At 43.2% G+C, this 19,400-nt stretch overlaps 2 protein-coding genes across 8 annotated transcripts in view; one reads left to right on the forward strand and one right to left on the reverse strand.

The window, feature by feature from the left end:
- Window positions 1–4,060: 4,060 nt before the first annotated feature.
- On the reverse strand, window positions 4,061–7,694 carry LOC139381281 (probable endonuclease 4). The gene is given in 7 exon segments (XM_071124742.1): window positions 4,061–4,124; window positions 4,307–4,436; window positions 4,630–4,734; window positions 6,016–6,127; window positions 6,837–6,863; window positions 6,865–7,133; window positions 7,649–7,694. Coding segments are annotated over 7 exon segments (753 nt in total).
- Window positions 7,695–16,217: 8,523 nt separating this feature from the next.
- Window positions 16,218–19,400, forward strand: part of LOC139382055 (trinucleotide repeat-containing gene 6B protein-like) — a 56,129-nt gene continuing 52,946 nt past the window's right edge. For 6 of the 7 annotated variants that reach the window (XM_071126014.1, XM_071126017.1, XM_071126020.1 and 3 more), the window contains exon 1: window positions 16,218–16,491. The gene's annotated coding sequence lies outside the window, so the exon portion shown is untranslated. Of the gene's footprint in view, window positions 16,492–17,083; window positions 17,339–19,400 lie in introns of those variants that run through there. The other variant, XM_071126015.1, reaches the window with a different exon arrangement.

Raw genomic sequence — 19,400 nt, forward strand, 5'->3', positions numbered from 1 at the left:
CTTGAGGAACTTTAGTTGTAGTGAGTGAGTGTGTGTGTGTGTGTGTGTGTGTGTGTGTGTGTGTGTGTGTGGTATCACCATTGGGAGTCCCTGGCAGGGGGACAGTCAGACTGTGGATATGGAGTTTGGCTCGGTGCTAAACCCTGTCTCTTACTGATTAGCCACGCATGCAGGGCCTTTACTGACCAGTTAAAGACTGTCTCTACCCTGCTCTCCTCCCTTCACATAAACACACACACACGTAGGTAGAATAGTATATATACATCAATACAGTATATACATTTGAAATTAGTAAAACAGTATGTTAACATTATTAAAGTGACCAGTGTTCCGTTATTAAAGTGACCAGTGATTCCGTGTCTATGTATATAGGGCAGGAGCCCTTACTCAGGGTTGAGTAACCGGGTGGTAGCCGGCTAGTGACAGTGACTAAGTTCAGGGCAGGGTACAGGGTGGAGGCTGGCTAGTGTTGGCTATTTAACAATCTGATGGCCTACAGATAGAAGCTGTTTTTTAGACTCTCAGTTCAACCTTTGAGGCCTTGACAAAGGTCATTCTAACTCTATGTATTTGAATAGGGGTGTGAATACTTATGTAAATTATATACTTCTGTACTTCATTTTCAATCAATTTGCTAACATTTCAACAACAACAAAAAATGCACTTTGTCATTATGGGGTATTGTGTGTAGGTGGGTGAGCAAAAAACAAACATTTGAATCAATTTTGAATTCAGGTTGTATCACAACAAAATGTGGAATAAGTCAAAGGGTATGAATACTTTCTGAAGGCACTGTAAGTGTTTCTCCAATGGCAATTCAGAATCCTTTTATTTAGTGTATCGGTGAAGTATTCCACCATGGCATTGCATGGTCTGACCAAGAATATCTGGAAGTATTTACAATGTCTTATAATTAAATGGGTGGCTTAAGGCTGCTATAGAAATACTCTCAGGGAGGACTACTCACTGAGCTGAACTTGAACTTCCAAGTAGGGGAGGACACATTCAACTCAAATCTCTCCAGTTAGACAGAGAAATAATGGGATGAATAGGATTTCTAAAGGTAGGATAACATCATGCAGTATCTCTTGTGAATTACTTCACATTTGGACATGTACCTTAAAACCATCAGGGGGTCACAACAAAAGAGGATGTGTACCATCAGAGGAGGCTGCTGAGGGGAGGACGGCTCATAATAATGGCTGGAATGGGGAGAATGGAATGGTATTTGATACCATTCCACTTATTCCACTCCAGCCATTACCACGAGCCAGTCCTCACCAATTAAGGTGACACCAACCTCATGTGGTGCAGGTATGTGGATGTCTGTGTTACTACTGTTCTCTCCTGGAAAATCACACCCAAACTATAAGAATGTAACCCAGCCTAGTCTGCTTCCTCACTGGGTCATACCCCTTGCCCTGCCCTACTGTAGCGCACTCCAGGGCTGCCTCCAAAATGGCATTCTATTCACTTTATATTGCACTATACATATAGGGAAAAGTTGCCATTTGGGATGCACTCCAGACGCCTGTCTGAGGTCCTCCAGAAAAGGCCTGTTGAACCAGACGCACAGCGGACTGGCATTTCCTGTGGGCGGGGCCAGAAGAGAGGCAGAGACATTCCTGGGCCAGGCACCTCCGCTTCCTGTCTCTGTTCACACCCCTTTGAAAGACATGAATCCTGCCTCTCCCTCAATGCTCAACACAGTATCAGTATAGCAGACAGCCATGACTGGCTGTAAGTGTAAAGTGTTCCAATCTAATGTATTAAGGTGATTACTGTACATGAGAGAGGAATGATTTGCATGGCATGTCTCCCATGATGTATAGATGTATGTCTATACATACCTCCCATGCCAGTACGGTGTGTGTGATAGTGTTATGTCTCGTGGGGGATGTGTGGTGTCATTTGGTGTGACTACTCATCTTCTGTAGGGTGGGTATGTATTCAACAGCTGGCCAGGGGGAGGAGAGGGGGGACAGAGGACTACCGTTGTCCGGGGTCTCCCATTTCACATTGAGAATGATGAGAATGGAGAGGAAGGGTAGTGAGTGGAAGAGAAAGAAATAGATACTATATAGGCTCCTATAACAGGTTCAAAATTGCAACCCATTTATTAATGGACAAATATTTTTCTCTGTTAGAGAATGACTGGATCAAAAAGGTCCCTCATATAATAGTTCCTATGCTAAATAATGAGTATTTCCTCCTTTGCTAACACTCATGTTACAGTAACTGACCGATTCAATGGCCATTAGACAGTCATAATGTTGCATTTCTGTGTCCATAGTACCCTCTGCTGGAAAGGTGAAGGAACAACTGACCATTTGTTAACTTCTATCATCTAATTTTAATCAACTGAAGCAAAATCAATTCCCTTAGAAAATAGACATACTGGAACAAATCGATATGAACAAAAACAAATGGAACAAAGAAGATTGAATCATTCCAAGTTTTGGTCCAAAATAGAAATCTCAGAGATAGTGGTGTAATGGTTATTCAGAGATCAAAATCAAATCAAATTATATACCAGTGATATACTGGGCCGTACGCTGTACCCTCTGTAGCGCCTTATGGTCGGATGCCAAGCAGTTTCCATACTATGTCGTGATGCAACCGGTCAGGATGCTTTCGATGGTGTTGCTGTAGAACCTTATGAGGATCTGGGTACCCATGCCAAATCTTTTCAGTCTGCTGAAGGGGAAAAGGTGTTGTCGTGCCCTCTTCACGACTGTCTTAGTGTGTTTGGACCATGATAGTTTGTTGGTGATGTAGACACCAAGGAGCTTGAAACTCTCAACCCACTCCACTACAGCCCCATCGATGTGAATGGGGGCGTATTCGGCCCTCCTTTGCCTGTAGTCCACGATCATTTCCTTTGTCTTGCTCAAGTTGAGGGAGAGGTTGCTGTTCTGGCACCACACCGCCAGGTCTCTGACCTCCTCCCTATAGGCTGTCTCATCATTGTCAGTGATCAGGCCTACCACTGTTGTGTCATCAGCAAGCTTAATGATGGTGTTGGAGTTGTGCTTGGTCACGCAGTCATGGGTGAACAGGGAGTACAGGAGGGGACTAAGCACGCATCCGTGAGGTGCCCTCGTGTTGATGATTAGCATGGCAGATGTGTTGTAGCCCACCCTTACCACCTGGGTGTGGCACGTCAGCAAGTCCAGGATCCAGTCGCAGAGGGAGGTGTTTAGTCCTAGGGTCCTTAGCTAAGTGATTAGCTTTGTGGGCACTATGGTGTTGAACGCTGAGCTGTAGTCAATAAAAAGCATTCTCACATAAGAGCAGTGTGGAACGCGATATATATTGTTTCATCTGTGGATCTGTTGGGTCGGTATGCAAATTGGAGTGGGTCTAGGGTTTCCAGGATGATGGTGTTGATGTGAGCCATGACCAGCCTTTCAAAGCACTTCATGGCTACCAACATGAGTGCTATGGGGCGTAGTCATTTAGGCAGGTTACCTTTGCTTTTTTGGGTGCAGGGACTGTAATGGTCTGCTTGAAACATGTACAGTTTGTCATGAGGTACTCTACCTCAGACGAGCAATACCTCAAGACTTAATATTAGACATTGCGCACCAGCTGTTATTGACAAATAAACACCCACCCCTCGTCTTACCAGACGTAGCTGTTCTGTCCTGCCGATGCACGGAATACCCTGCTAACTGTATATTATCCGTGTCCACGTTCAGCCACGACTCTATGAAACATAAGATATAATTTTTTTTTATGTAATGTTGGTAGGATAGTCTCAAACGGAGATCATCCAGTTTATTCTCTAGTGATTGCACGTTGGCCAATAGAACAGATGGTAGAGGTCGGTTTATCCACTTGCCGACAAATTCTCACAAGGCACCCCGATCTCCGCCCCCTGTATTTCCATCATTTCTTCACGCGAATAACAGGGATTTGGGCCTGGTCTCGGAGAAGCAGTATATTCTTTGCGTCGGACTCATTAATTTAAAAATCTTTGTCCATTATTCAGAGGTTGTATAATGGTTGATCAGAGGTGGTATGAGGGTTGTGTTCAGCTTTCGCTGTGTTTTATCTTCTAGGAGGTCTTCTCACAAAGGGAATAGAGCAGCTCAATCTGCTCAGCATATTCAAATCCTGGGCTGTGGACTAAGGTGGAACATGAACAAATCATGATAGGGCAGCATGGTAAAACTCAATTGATTATATTTTTTCTTTATCGCCACCAAGTGCTTTCAATCTACATTCCAAAGACTTGGTATAAAGCCCCTGCCACCCTGCCCTGTCCTCCCCAGTCCCGAACCCTCTTCCCTGTTCTTCTCACCATCCTGAGGTCACCAGGATCAGGGGGAGGTTGTCCAGTGTTAGCTCGTTCACAATGTCACGGAATGCTGATATTCCAGTCTGACCCTGTCAAATGTCCTCAAGGCGGTCCAGGTGACAACCCAGCTTACCTGTCAATCAACCATCCAGAGGCACACCCAAGATGAGCACTTAACATTACAACTCACTTTATACAGTATCAACATTATTTATATCCACAATAAATACCATGATAGTTTAGGTATGATATTGGTATTGTCATTCTGACAAGACTATATTGCTGTATTTGGTTTTGATATGCATCAGAAATATAAGATGGCAGACCTTAAGAATCATTGAAGTGAATAGCTCTGAGGTAATCTAGTCCAACTGTCTGGTCAAACTCCTCCAGCATCGACTTCACCCCTCCCTCTGCAGACAGGTCATAACCTGGGGGAGAAAGAGGTGGTGTAGGATGTGATGACATGATGATTATGAGTTTGTCATTCATGGAGAAAAAATCTATTTGTTCACACTAAATTATTCATGTTTTCAGTAATTGTATTTGATATATATTTAGCAGATTTATCAGGTGTTTGATAACAAGATCAAAAAAAGTGTCCAGATACACCCCTAATTGTCACGATCATCCTCCTCTTCATCTGAAGAGGAGAGGCGAGATGGATCGGAAGACCAAAATGCGGCGTGGTAAGTGTCCATGGTAAATCTTTAATCAAGAAAGTACTGAACACTGAAAACTATACACTATAATAAACAAATGACGACCGTGAAGCTACAAAATAGACCTGTGCTGACACAAGCCACTGACATAGACAATCACCCACAAACAAACAGTGCAACCCAGGCTACCTAAGTATGATTCTCAATCAGAGACAACTAATGACACCTGCCTCTGATTGAGAACCATACTAGGCCGAAACATAGAAATACCCCAAAACATAGAAAAACAAACATAGACTGCCCACCTAACTCACGCCCTGACCATACTAAATAAATACAAAACAAAGGAAATAAAGGTCAGAACGTGACACTAATCCGGTCTGGTCTCTTACCTCGGCTCACTGAACTAACCGCCCACTGTGCTGCCCTGACCAGCAGGTGTCCAGACACACCCCTATTCTGGTCTCTTACCTCAGCTCACTGAACTAACCACCCACTGTGCTGCCCTGACCAGCAAGTGTCCAGACACACCCCTATTCTGGTCTCTTACCTCAGCTCACTGAACTAACCGCCCACTGTGCTGCCCTGACCAGCAGGTGTCCAGACACACCCCTATTCTGGTCTCTTACCTCAGCTCACAAAACTAACCACCCACTGTGCTGCCCTGACCAGCAGGTGTCCAGAAACACCCCTATTCTGGTCTCTTACCTCAGCTCACTGAACTAACCGCCCACTGTGCTACCCTGACCAGCAAGTGTCCAGACACACCCCTATTCTGGTCTCTTACCTCAGCTCACAAAACTAACCACCCACTGTGCTGCCCTGACCAGCAAGTGTCCAGAAACACCCCTATTCTGGTCTCTTACCTCAGCTCACTGAACTAACCGCCCACTGTGCTACCCTGACCAGCAAGTGTCCAGACACACCCCTATTCTGGTCTCTTACCTCGGCTCACTGAACTAACCGCCCACTGTGCTACCCTGACCAGCAGGTGTCCAGACACACCCCTATTCTGGTCTCTTACCTCAGCTCACTGAACTAACCGCCCACTGTGCTACCCTGACCAGCAAGTGTCCAGACACACCCCTATTCTGGTCTCTTACCTCAGCTCACTGAACTAACCGCCCACTGTGCTACCCTGACCAGCAATTGTCCAGACACACTCCTATTCTGGTCTCTTACCTCAGCTCACTGAACTAACTGCCCACTGTGCTGCCCTGACCAGCAGGTGTCCAGAAACACCCCTATTCTGGTCTCTTACCTCAGCTCACTGAACTAACCGCCCACTGTGCTGCCCTGACCAGCAGGTGTCCAGAAACACCCCTATTCTGGTCTCTTACCTCAGCTCACTGAACTAACCGCCCACTGTGCTGCCCTGACCATCAAGTGTCCAGAAACACCCCTATTCTGGTCTCTTACCTCAGCTCACTGAACTAACCGCCCACTGTGCTGCCCTGACCAGCAAGTGTCCAGACACACCCCTATTCTGGTCTCTTACCTCAGCTCATTGAACTAACCACCCACTGTGCTACCCTGACCAGCAAGTGTCCAGACACACCCCTATTCTGGTCTCTTAACTCAGCTCACTGAACTAACCGCCCACTGTGCTGCCCTGACCAGCAAGTGTCCAGACACACTCCTATTCTGGTCTCTTACCTCAGCTCACTGAACTAACTGCCCACTGTGCTGCCCTGACCAGCAGGTGTCCAGAAACACCCCTATTCTGGTCTCTTACCTTGGCTCACTGAACTAACCGTCCACTATGCTGCCCTGACCACTCATATTCTCCAACACAGAGAGAGAGAGAAAATAGATAAACAAGGGGAAATGGAGATTGGAAGACAGATATGAGATAATGTGGTACATTTAACGGTGACAACAGCAGGTGTTTGCTGGTAAGGCATGGTTGATGGCCTGGGCGATATTCTCCAAATAATGCTGTGTGGTGATACAACCCAGGGAGGAGCCAGGGTGGAAGTTTTCAGGTTCAGGCCTAGATCACTGTGTGGCACACTCTTCCTCTTCCTGTTGGGCACACTCTTCCTGGAACTGGGCTGCTGCAGAGAGTTCCGGAGCCGTGTTCTTCCAGGAACTCTGAGACGCCAGGAACAACGGAAAACTGCAGCCTCCCATATCTGTACTCGCCCCAACTGCATTCCAGATTCCACCTTGAGGTGGCAAGTGAAGGATAAATCCATATTGTGCCTTCTTGATGCACAATAGAGTACCACAGTATGAGTCGTAATTCTCGTAAAACCTAGTGGTCAAACGGGGAAATAGTTCCAATATTTTTTTCCACTATTCATTTTTCCCATAGGGCATTTTAGAAACACTGAAAATAAGGGCTGTGTTTTGTATAGGCTTAGCCTGGCGTGACATTCTGGTAACTGTGTAAATCTCTCGAAGACAAGGTGACTTTTATCAATATATTTGCCTATATTTACCCCCAAAGAATTTAACGCCCATTAGCTGCTAATGTGGCTATCATAAAGAACTACAAATGCCATGATGATCTGGATGAGACTGCCAAATCAAGGCAAAGGCAAGAATCTCTGGATTAACTATCTAATGTTAGCTAAATGTACTAATGAATAAATTGGCTACATTTCTTTAAATGGACAATTCTGTGAACTGTCTTGTGCAAGTTTTAAATTGACACAATAACTGTGAGCAAAGGTGTCACCTAGAGATGATGTGCAGGAGCTTGCAGCAATTTGTAGTTTTTCCATGATGTCTACTTTGATGCTAATTAGCATTTTCGAATCTGAGAGTAAATAGAACCGAATATACTGATAAAAGTCACCTTGTCTGTGAGAGATTTACATGGTTATCAAAACGTAGGGAGGGATTGGTCGGTAGGGATCTCCTTGTCTCATCGCGCACCAGCGACTCCTGTGGCGGGCCGGGCGCAGTGCGCGCTAGCCAAGGTTGCCAGGGGCACGATGTAGCCTCCGAAACATTGGTGCGGCTGGCTTCCGGGTTGGATGCGTGCTGTGTTAAGAAGCAGTACGGCTGGTTGGGTTGTGTATTGGAGGACGCATGACATTCAGCCTTCGTCTCTCCCGAGCCCGTACGGGAGTTGTAGCAATGAGACAAGATAGTAGCTACTACAACAATTGGATACCACGAAATTGGGGAGAAAAAGGGGTAAAATTAAAAAAAATTAAAAAACAAGGACAATTTTTTAACATTTTTACAGAAAATTTTACAAAAACACATTTACTGGAAGAACTGTGCAGATGCCGAGTTTCGTAACAGAATAAAAGTAAAACCTCCGTTTTTTTATTTGTACATTTTTTCCAATATGCAATATGCTGCTCTGAGATTCAAAGATGTCTGCAGAAAAAATGGGTGTCAGCTATGACATGAAACCTTGAGTTTGAAAAAAAAGCTATTTTAGTTATTGAACTAGGGTCCTCTACTGTACTGTGCTGTACTGAACTCTAGGGTCCTCTAATGTCCTGTGCTGTACTGAACTCTACTGTACTGTACTGACCTCTACTGTACTGTACTGTACTGTGCTGTACTGAACTCTACTGTGCTGCACGGTACTGATCTTTACTGTACTGTGCTGTACTGAACTCTAGGGTCCTCTAATGTCCTGTGCTGTACTGAACTCTACTGTACTGTACTGACCTCTACTGTACTGTACTGTACTGTGCTGTACTGAACTCTACTGTGCTGCACGGTACTGATCTTTACTGTACTGTGCTGTACTGAACTCTAGGGTCCTCTAATGTCCTGTGCTGTACTGAACTCTACTGTACTGAACTATTGTACTCTACTTTTATTTACTTTACCTTACTGTACTCTTCTGTGCTCTATTGTACCGTACTGTACTGTACTTTACTGTACTGAACTCTGTTGTACTGTACTGTGGTGTATTGTACTGAAATCTACTATACTGAACTGTACTGAACTCTACTGTTCTGTGCTGAACTCTACTGTACTCTACTGAACTCTACTCTACTCTACTGTTCTGTACTGAACTCTACTGTACTCAACTGAGCTCTACTCTACTGCACTGTACTCTACTGTGCTGTACTGTACTGCACTGTTCTCTAATGTGTTGTACAGAACTCTACTGAACTCTACTGTAATGTATGGTACTGTACTGAACTCTACTGTACTGTGCTGTACTGAACTCTACTGTACTGTACTCTACTGTGCTTAACTGAACTCTACTGTACTGTACTGAACTCCACTGTATTGTACTGAACACTACTGTACTGTGCCAAACTGAACTCTACTGTACAGTACTAAATTCTGCTGTATTGAATTCTACTGAACTCTACTGTACTGAACTGAACTCTACTGAACTCTACTGAACTCTACTGTACTGTACTGTACTCTACTGTGCTGTACTGAACTCTACTGCACTCTACTGAACTCTACTGTACTGTACTGAACTCTACTGTACTGTGCTGTACTGAACTCTACTGTATTCTACTGCGCTTTACAGAACTCTACTGTACTGTACTGAACTCTACTGTACTGTAGAGCAATGACCTATACTATACTGTACTGTACTGAACTATACTGTACTGAACTCTACTGTACTGTACTGAACTCTAGGGTCCTCTACTGTACTGTGCTGTACTGAACTCTACTGTACTGTGCTGAACTCTACTGTACTCCGCTGTGCTGTACTGAACTCTACTGTACTCTACTGAACTCTACTGTACTGTACTGTACTCTACTGTGCTGTACTGAACTCTACTGCACTCTACTGAACTCTACTGTACTGTACTGAACTCTACTGTACTGTGCTGTACTGAACTCTACTGTATTCTACTGCACTTTACTGAACTCTACTGTACTGTACTGAATTCCACTGTATTGTACTAAACACTACTGTACTGTGCAGAACTGAACTCTACTGTGCTGTACTGTACTCTACTGTGCTTTACTGAACTCGACTGTACTGTACTGAACTCCACTGTATTGTACTAAACACTACTGTACTGTGCCGAAATGAACTGAACTGAACTCTACTGTACAGTACTAAACGCTACTGTACTGAATTCTACTGAACTATACTGTAATGTACTGAACTCTACTGTAGTGTATTGAACTCTAGGGTCCTCTACTATACTGTGCTGTACTGAACTCTACTGTACTGTGCTGAACTCTACTGTACTCTGCTGTACTCCACTGTGCTGTACTGAACTCTACTGTACTCTACTGAACTCTACTGTATTGTACTCTACTGTGCTGTACTGAACTCTACTGCACTCTACTGAACTCTACTGTACTGTACTGAACTCTACTGTATTCTACTGTGCTTTACTGAACTCTACTGTACTGTATTGAACTATACTATGCTGTGCTGTACTGAAGTCTACTGAACTCTACTGTACTGAACTAAACTCTACTGTACTGAGCTCTACTGTACTCTACTCCACTGTACTGTACTGAACTCGACTGTACTGAACTCAACCTTACGGAACTCTACTGTACTGTACTGTGCTGTACTGAACTCTACTATACTGTACTGTACTGAACTCTACTGCACTGAACTCTACTGTACTGAACTCGACTGTACGGAACTCTACTGTACTGTACTGTGCTGCACTGAACTCTACTGTACTGTAGAGCAATGACCTATACTGTACTGTACTGAACTCTACTGCACTGTACTCTACTGTACTGTACTGAACTCTACTGTACTGTGCTGAACTCTACTGTACTCTGCTGTACTCCACTGTGCTGTACTGAACTCTACTGAACTCGACTGTACTCTACTGTGCTGTACTGAACTCTACTGCACTCTACTGAACTCTATTGTATTGTACTGTGGTGTACTGTACTGAAATCTACTGTACTGAACTGTACTGAACTCTACTGTACTGTACTGAACTCTAGGGTCCTCTACTGTACTGTGCTGTACTGAACTCTACAATATTGTACTGAACTCTACTGTACTCTACTGTACTGTACTGTACTGTACTCTACAGTGCTGTACTGAACTCTACTGTACTGTACGCTACTGAACTTTACTGTACTGTGCTGTACTGAACTCTACTGTGCTGTGCTGTACTCTACTGCGCTTTACTGAACTCGACTGTACTGTACTGAACTCCACTGTATTGTACTAAACACTACTGTACTGTGCCGAACTGAACTGAACTCTACTGTACAGTACTAAACGCTGCTGTACTGAATTCTACTGAACTCTACTGTACTGAACTAAACTCTACTGAACTCTACTGTAATGTATTGAACTCTAGGGTCCTCTACTATACTGTGCTGTACTGAACTCTACTGTACTGTGCTGAACTCTACTGTACTCTGCTGTACTCCACTGTGCTGTACTGAACTCTACTGTACTCTACTGAACTCTACTGTACTGTACTCTACTGTGCTGTACTGAACTCTACTGCACTCTACTGAACTCTACTGTACTGAACTCTACTGTACTGTGCTGTGCTGAACTCTACTATATTCTACTGTGCTTTACTGAACTCTACTGTGCTGTATTGAACTATACTATGCTGTGCTGTACTGAAGTCTACTGAACTCTACTGTACTGAACTAAACTCTACTGTACTGTGCTGTAATGAACTCGACTATACTATACTGCACTGTACTCTACTGAACTCTACTGTACTCTACTCCACTGTACTGAACTCGACCTTACGGAACTCTACTGTACTGTACTGTACTGTACTGAACTGTACTGAACTCTAATGTACTGTACTCTACTGTGCTTTACTGAACTCTAATGTTTTGTACCAAACTATAGTGTACTGTGCTGTACTGAAGTCTACCGAACTCTAAGTACTGAACTCTACTGTACTGAATGCTACTGTACTGAACTCTAATGTACTGTACTGAACTGTACTGTACTGAACTCTACTGTAATGTGCTGTACTGAACTCTACTGTACTGAACTATTGTACTCTACTTTTATTTACTTTACCTTACTGTACTCTTCTGTGCTCTATTGTACCATACTGTACTGTACTTTACTGTACTGAACTCTATTGTACTGTACTGAAATCTACTGTACTGAACTGTACTGAACTCTACTGTACTGTACTGAACTCTAGGGTCCTCTACTGTACTGTGCTGTACTGAACTCTACTGTACTGTACTGACCTCTACTGTACTCTACTGTACTCTACTGTGCTGTACTGAACTCTACTGTGCTTCACGCTACTGATCTTTACTGTACTGTGCTGTACTGAACTCTAGGGTCCTCTACTGTACTGTGCTGTACTGAACTCTACTGTTCTGTGCTGAACTCTACTGAACTCTACTCTACTCTACTGTTCTGTACTGAACTCTACTGTACTCTACTGTACTGCACTGTACTCTACTGTGCTGTACTGTACTGCACTGTTTTCTAATGTGTTGTGCAGAACTCTACTGAACTCTACTGTAATGTACTGTACTGTACTGAACTCTACTGTACTGAACTCTACTGTACTCTACGGTACTCTACTGTGCTGTACTGAACTCTACTGTATTCTACTGCGCTTTACTGAACTCTACTGTACTGTACTGAACTCTACTGTGCTGTGCTGTACTGAATTCTACTGAACTCTACTGTACTGAACTAAACTCTACTGAACTCTACTGTACTGTGCTATACTGAACTCTACTATACTGTACTGTTCTGAACTCTACTGCACTGTACTCTACTGAACTCTACTCCACAGTACTGTACTGAACTCAACTGTACTGAACTTGACTGTACGGAACTATACTGTACTGTATTGTGCTGTACTGAACTCTACTGTACTGTAGAGCAATGACCTATACTATACTGTACTGTACTGAACTCTACTGTAGTGTATTGAACTCTAGGGTCCTCTACTATACTGTGCTGTACTGAGCTCTACTGTACTGTGCTGAACTCTACTGTACTCTGCTGTACTCCACTGTGCTGTACTGAACTCTACTGTACTCTATTGAACTCTACTGTACTGTACTCTACTGTGCTGTACTGAACTCTACTGCACTCTACTGAACTCTACTGTACTGTACTGAACTCTACTGTACTGTGCTGTACTGAACTCTAATGTATTCTACTGCGCTTTACTGAACTCTACTGTACTGAACTCTACTGTGCTGTGCTGTACTGAATTCTACTGAACTCTACTGTACTGAACTAAACTCTACTGAACTCTACTGTACTGTGCTGTACTGAACTCTACTATACTGTACTGTACTGAACTCTACTGCACTGTACTCTACTGAACTCTACTGTACTCTACTCCACTGTACTGTACTGAACTCGACTGTACTGAACTCGACTGTACGGAACTGTACTGTACTGTGCTGTACTGAACTCTACTGTACTGTAGAGCAATGACCTATACTATACTGTACTGTACTGAACTCTACTGCACTGTACTCTACTGTACTGTGCTGAACTCTACTGTACTGTGCTGAACTCTACTGTACTCTGCTGTACTCCCCAATACTGTACTGAACTCTACTGAACTCTACTGTGCTGTACTGAACTCTACTGCACTCTACTGAACTCTATTGTACTGTACTGTGGTGTACTGTACTGAAATCTACTGTACTGAACTGTACTGAACTCTACTGTACTGTACTGAACTTTAGGGTCCTCTACTGTACTGTGCTGTACTGAACTCTACAGTATTGTACTGAACTCTACTGTACTCTACTGTACTGAACTTTACTGTACTGTGCTGTACTGAACTCTACTGTGCTGTGCTGTACTGAACTCTACTGTACTGAACTATTGTACTCTACTTTTATTTACTTTACCTTATTGTACTCTTCTGTGCTCTATTGTACCGTACTGTACTGTACTTTACAGTACTGAACTCTATTTTACTGTACTGTGGTGTACTGTACTGAAATCTACTGTACTGAACTGTACTGAACTCTACTGTACTGTACTGAACTCTAGGGTCCTCTACTGTACTGAACTCTACTGTACTGTACTGAACTCTACTGTACTGTACTGAACTCTACTGTACTGTACGCCTCTGAACTTTACTGTACTGTGCTGTACTGAACTCTACTGTACTGTACTGAACTCCACTGTATTGTACTAAACACTACTGTACTGTGCCGAACTGAACTCTACTGTACAGTACTAAACGCTGCTGTACTGAATTCTACTGAACTCTACTGTAATGTACTGAACTCTACTGTAGTGTATTGAACTCTAGGGTGCTCTACTGTACTGTGCTGTACTGAACTCTACTGTACTGTGCTGAACTCTACTGTACTGTACTCTACTGTGCTGTACTGAAGTCTACTGCACTCTACTGTACTGAACTCTACTCTACTGTGCTTTACTGAACTCTACTGTACTTAACTCTACTGCACTGTGCTGTAATGAACTATACTATACTGTACTGAACTCTACTGTAACTAACTGAACTATTTTGTACTGAACTGAACTCTACGGTACTGTACTGAAATGAACTCTGTAATGTACTGAACTCGACTGTACTGAACTCTACTGTACTGTATTGTACTGAACTCTACTGAACTCTACTGACCTGAACTATTATACTCTACCTTTCTTTACGTTACTGTACTATTCTGTGCTCTACTGTACCACACAGTACTGTGCTGTACTGTCCAAACTGAAATATTCAGACCAAATCTGAACCCCTCATGGATGTCTATGTTTGGGCCAAATCAAGGCCGGTCAGGACCGGACCATATATCCATGTCTGTGGAGGTTTAAATTAAGGCTGGTCCAGGCCAAAAAACGACCTCTGTGGACATTGAAATCAAGGCCAGAAGGCCAGGGCGGAATGACCAAATGTCAACTACTTTTCAATATCCATGGACGTCTGGTGTCGGTGTGTGCTCAGTGGGTGAGGATGCTTAACTTAAAGCCTTAACTGGACAGAGAGAAGAGAGAGAGAGAGCAACAGAGAGAGGGGGAGAGTGAGGGGTTGTCTAGACTGTTTTCACAGTCTTGCGTTGACCACCAGATGACAGAAAAATTAAGAAAACAGTTATGAACTGAACACAATAGTATGCCAGTGGAAGGTAGGACAGTAGCAGGTGACCCGATTGTGGTTTGTGACTACTATGATTTCCCATTGTAGAAAATTCAATTGCGGTAATTCCGTTACCGATTTGACAATCACTTAATAATTCATAAACAAACTTGATATCAGTAAAAGCACTATAACTAATTGGTAGGTCTACCTTTACTTGTTACTTCTGTTAACTTTCATTTTCCTCCCTCCTCATGAGTATGAGTATTACTTTGCATGAGTATGCATCTACTGTCAAATCTACCATTCCAGTAATAAAAGCCTTTACTTTTCCCAGAAATATAGACTGTTAGCTTTCATTTGCCAAATATTTTATTATGCTCCAATGAACTTCACATGTTAGTCCTAATGGGGCGTTTTACAAGGAAATGCCCAGTTACCAACCTGATATGGTGACATGAGCACCAAGAGAAAGGATTATTCAGGAGAGAAAAGCAGGAAATGTGTAGTGAAGTCTTGCGCCACTCTCAGGACTTTTTACTCCAATCAATGCCTCTAAATAATAGGGAGGGCGGGGGGCATCTAGACGTTTAGAATACCAAATCCATGACCTTAAAACTTTTGTTACTTTCATTACGAAACAGCCCTCAGCAGCACATGTGAGTTGTTGTCAGTCAGTGTCCACTGTCCATACTTCAACCGAGAGAGAGAGAGAGAGAGAGAGAGAGAGAGAGAGAGAGAGAGAGAGAGAGAGAGAGAGAGAGATATTGCTGCTGCCGCCGAAACCATAGAAGCAAATATTTTTATAACTAACCCAAGATAGACGAGAGACTGTCGTTTCCAATGGGAGCAAATTAATCATAGTAGGCAGAACAAGCAAGGAGGTGGGCAGAGCCAAGCACGAGCTAGCGAGAACCTCATTCCAACATATATTTGCATATTTGAGTTAGGGAACTTCTACTCAGTGAAGTAGGCGTGTGCAATAACTCAATTCGCCTTTGCACTCATTCTAAAGAACGCAATTTAAAACAAAAAATCTAGTCAAATTAGTCCAATCTTTTCGTAACGGACTGTAGTTTTGGAAACCGAAAACTGTATTGACATCAAATGTTTAATCGATGAGGAAATGTGCAGAATGTCGGCCCAAATCCATTTAGCTCCATCTTCTCCCACTGCCGGCCACTGGGCTTCCTCTCATCATCAAATTTGGTAGTGTTTGGAAACGCCAACCGGATGCTTCACATTTATTCATCCGGTGAAATATCTGGCTCATTTTATATATGTGCTAGAACTCTTGTGGGCGAAACATTCGATTCATACAGAGCAGCAAAATGGCCGACCGTCAACCAACCGACTTTCCAGAGCTTTAAAAACGAATTATTCTGCACATTAGCTAGGTTTACGTTATCATAGTATTTACAAATCAAAAGCACCAACGAGTATTTTTCTTTGTTAGCCACATACTTCGTTATTCGTTTAGGTTGTTTTTCACTGAAGCACTTTAGCCACCGCAGATGAAAGGGGAAATAATATTAGCTTCTTTAGCTAGCACGCCAGCTATATTTTATATGTGATTCCTGAGGTGAGTATCATTTAGTTCATGTCTAAAGTTGTTCGTTAGCTGTCTGTCGACAAAGGTGCTAAAATATGACCAACGTTAGCTAGTTTGCTATGCAACCGAATGAATGTCGTTGCTCGAGTGAGCATCTAGAGAAGTTCTCTTGCCTTTGGATAGATTACTTAATTCGCGAGCGGAATCAAAGCAATGTAGCTAGTTATATAACTCCGGAGTCTGGGTCGTAATCTTGCAGTAAATTATGCTGGTATACTTGTATTTTCAAAAATGAAGACGGTGTTGTCTTGGTAGTTAGCTCAGTTTAGCAATTAACGTTAGCCGTTACAATATGTCTAGCTAGCTAAATAAATATATAATAAATAAATAATATTGGTTAATTTTCCATTAGCAAGCTAAGCTAACGTTATCTAGCTATCTACCAGTATTATGCGGATAGTTAACTAGCTACTCGGTTTCTTGATCTGAGCCCGTTGTCCGTGTCATGTCAATTTTTAGCCCGCCATACCTTCATAACGATAGCAAACAACCATCGACATGCAGCATTTTTGTTGCTAGCCACGGTTGCTGAATAGCATTAGCAAGCTGCGATGTTCGATAAGTTAGCTAGCTATATTGGTGCACCTTCATACTTGTATAGTTAGCTAGCTATGTCATTTATTCCCATGCACGAAAGGTTGACATATGTACATGCGTGAAGGATAGCTGTTGCAGCTAACTAGTTACATAAGCCTTCCTCTGACCAGAGCCTCCGAAATCATGACAACTGTGGCCCGTGGCTTTAGCTATGTCACTGAGAAAGAAGGGCCACAAACAGCTGCACACTCATCATTATCAGTTTCGTTTTCCGTTACAGGTAATTTGCAAAGCATTGTCCTTTATGTCCACTTAACTCTTATCAATAGTGTGGTGTCAGGTCATGTCTTTGATGTGCAAACACTGTTTTTGGTTGACATGCATGGTTATGGATTCCTTTAGCTACATAGCAACCTTATTTAGCATGTCTGGCCTTTCAGAAACAGTACCTGAATTCTAATAGATGTGTCAATGCAGCCAGACTTCAGATCCCTTACAATGCTGTCACCAAGGTTTCCTGGGTCCACCCCTGGGAGCATGTTTAGCCCCCCCCCCCCCCACCCCCACACACACACACACACACACACACACACACACACACACACACACACACACACACACACACACACACAGCTGATTCAAATAACCAGCTCATCATCAAGCAGTACAGGTGCATTAAAGTAGGGCCCGAGAGACTGAAAAACAGCTTCTATCTCAAGGCCATCAGACTGTTAAACAGCCACCACTAACATTGAGTGGCTGCTGCCAACACACTGACTCAACTCCAGCCACTTTAGTAATGGGAATTGATGTAAAATATATCACTAGCCACTTTAAACAATGCTATTTAATATAATGTCTACATTACTCATCTCATATGTATATACTGTACTCTATCATCTAAAATCAAATCAAATTTTATTTATCTACTGCATCTTTATGTAATACATGTATCACTAGCCACTTTAAACTATGCCACTTTTGTTTACATACCCTACATTACTCATCTCATATGTATATACTGTCCTCGATACCATCTACTGCATCTTGCCTATGCTGCTCTGTACCATCACGCATTCACATATCTTTATGTACATATTCTTTATCCCTTTACACTTGTGTGTATAAGGTAGTAGTTTTGGAATTGTTAGATTACTCGTTGGTTATTACTGCATTGTCGGAACTAGAAGCACAAGCATTTCGCTACACTCACATTAACATCTGCTAACCATGTGTATGTGACAAATAAATTCGATTTGATTTTGATTTAGATCAGCTGTGTAGTGCTAGGGCAAAACCTAAAAGGTGCACCCAAGACCGGGTTTGGGAAACCGTGGTATAGGCTAGCAAACATTAACACATAAGTTTAAAAACATGGATTTAGAGAATATTTTGGACATCAGAGCAACCTTCAGGTAATCCTATTTGAGTCACAAAATGATGTTCATATGATTAAGAAGAAATACAAAACCTTGCAGAGAGCATATCTAACCGTCATTCTCTTTGAAATGGGCAACTGAACATGGGCAACTGAGAAACACATTGGTGCAATTTAAGGCCGAGTGTCCAACTATAATGCAGGCACTAGGAATGGGGGTGTTAACATGCTGGGGTAGGGGTGTGAGCATGCAGGTACTAGGGATGGGGCTGTTAACATGCTGGGGTAGGGGTGTGGGCATGCAGGCACTAGGGATGGGGGGGGTGTGAGCATGCAGGCACTAGGGATGATGGTGTGAACATGCTGGTGGGTGTGTGAGCATGCTGGTCTGGGGTAAGGTTGTGAACATGCTGGGCCAGGGTATGGGGTGTGAGCATGCAGGCACTAGGGATGGGGGTGTGTACATGCTGGGGTAGGGGTGTGGACACTCGGGATGGGGTGTGAACATGCAGGCACAAGGGATGGGGGTGTGAACATGCAGGCACAAGGGATGGGGTGTGAACATGCTGGGTTAGGGGTGTGAGCAGGCACTATGGATGGGGTAGGGGTGTGAGTAGGTACTATGAATGGGGTGGGGGTGTGAGCATGCTGGGCTGGGGTAAGGTTGTGAACATACTGGTCTGGGGCAAGGTTGTGAACATGCTGGTCTGGGGTAGGGGTGTGAACATGCAGGCACTAGGGATTGGGGTGTGAACATGCTGGTCTGGGCAGAGGAGATGTAGTCATTGTTTGTATGTAGAAGTTTGTATCTGGAGTAAAAAATAAATAAAGATGCACATTTTATTAAAACAAATAAGAGCAAGTGTGACCCTGCCTTTTCAACAGGACTGGGCCCCTTCCTTATTACATTGGCTAACAAGGCTTTGTGGGGAGGATAAGCCTGGAATTTCCTGCAGGTTAATTA

The sequence above is a fragment of the Oncorhynchus clarkii genome, chromosome 23 (assembly GCF_045791955.1).
Source record: "Oncorhynchus clarkii lewisi isolate Uvic-CL-2024 chromosome 23, UVic_Ocla_1.0, whole genome shotgun sequence".
In the NCBI taxonomy this organism is placed as follows: Eukaryota; Metazoa; Chordata; class Actinopteri; order Salmoniformes; family Salmonidae; genus Oncorhynchus; species Oncorhynchus clarkii.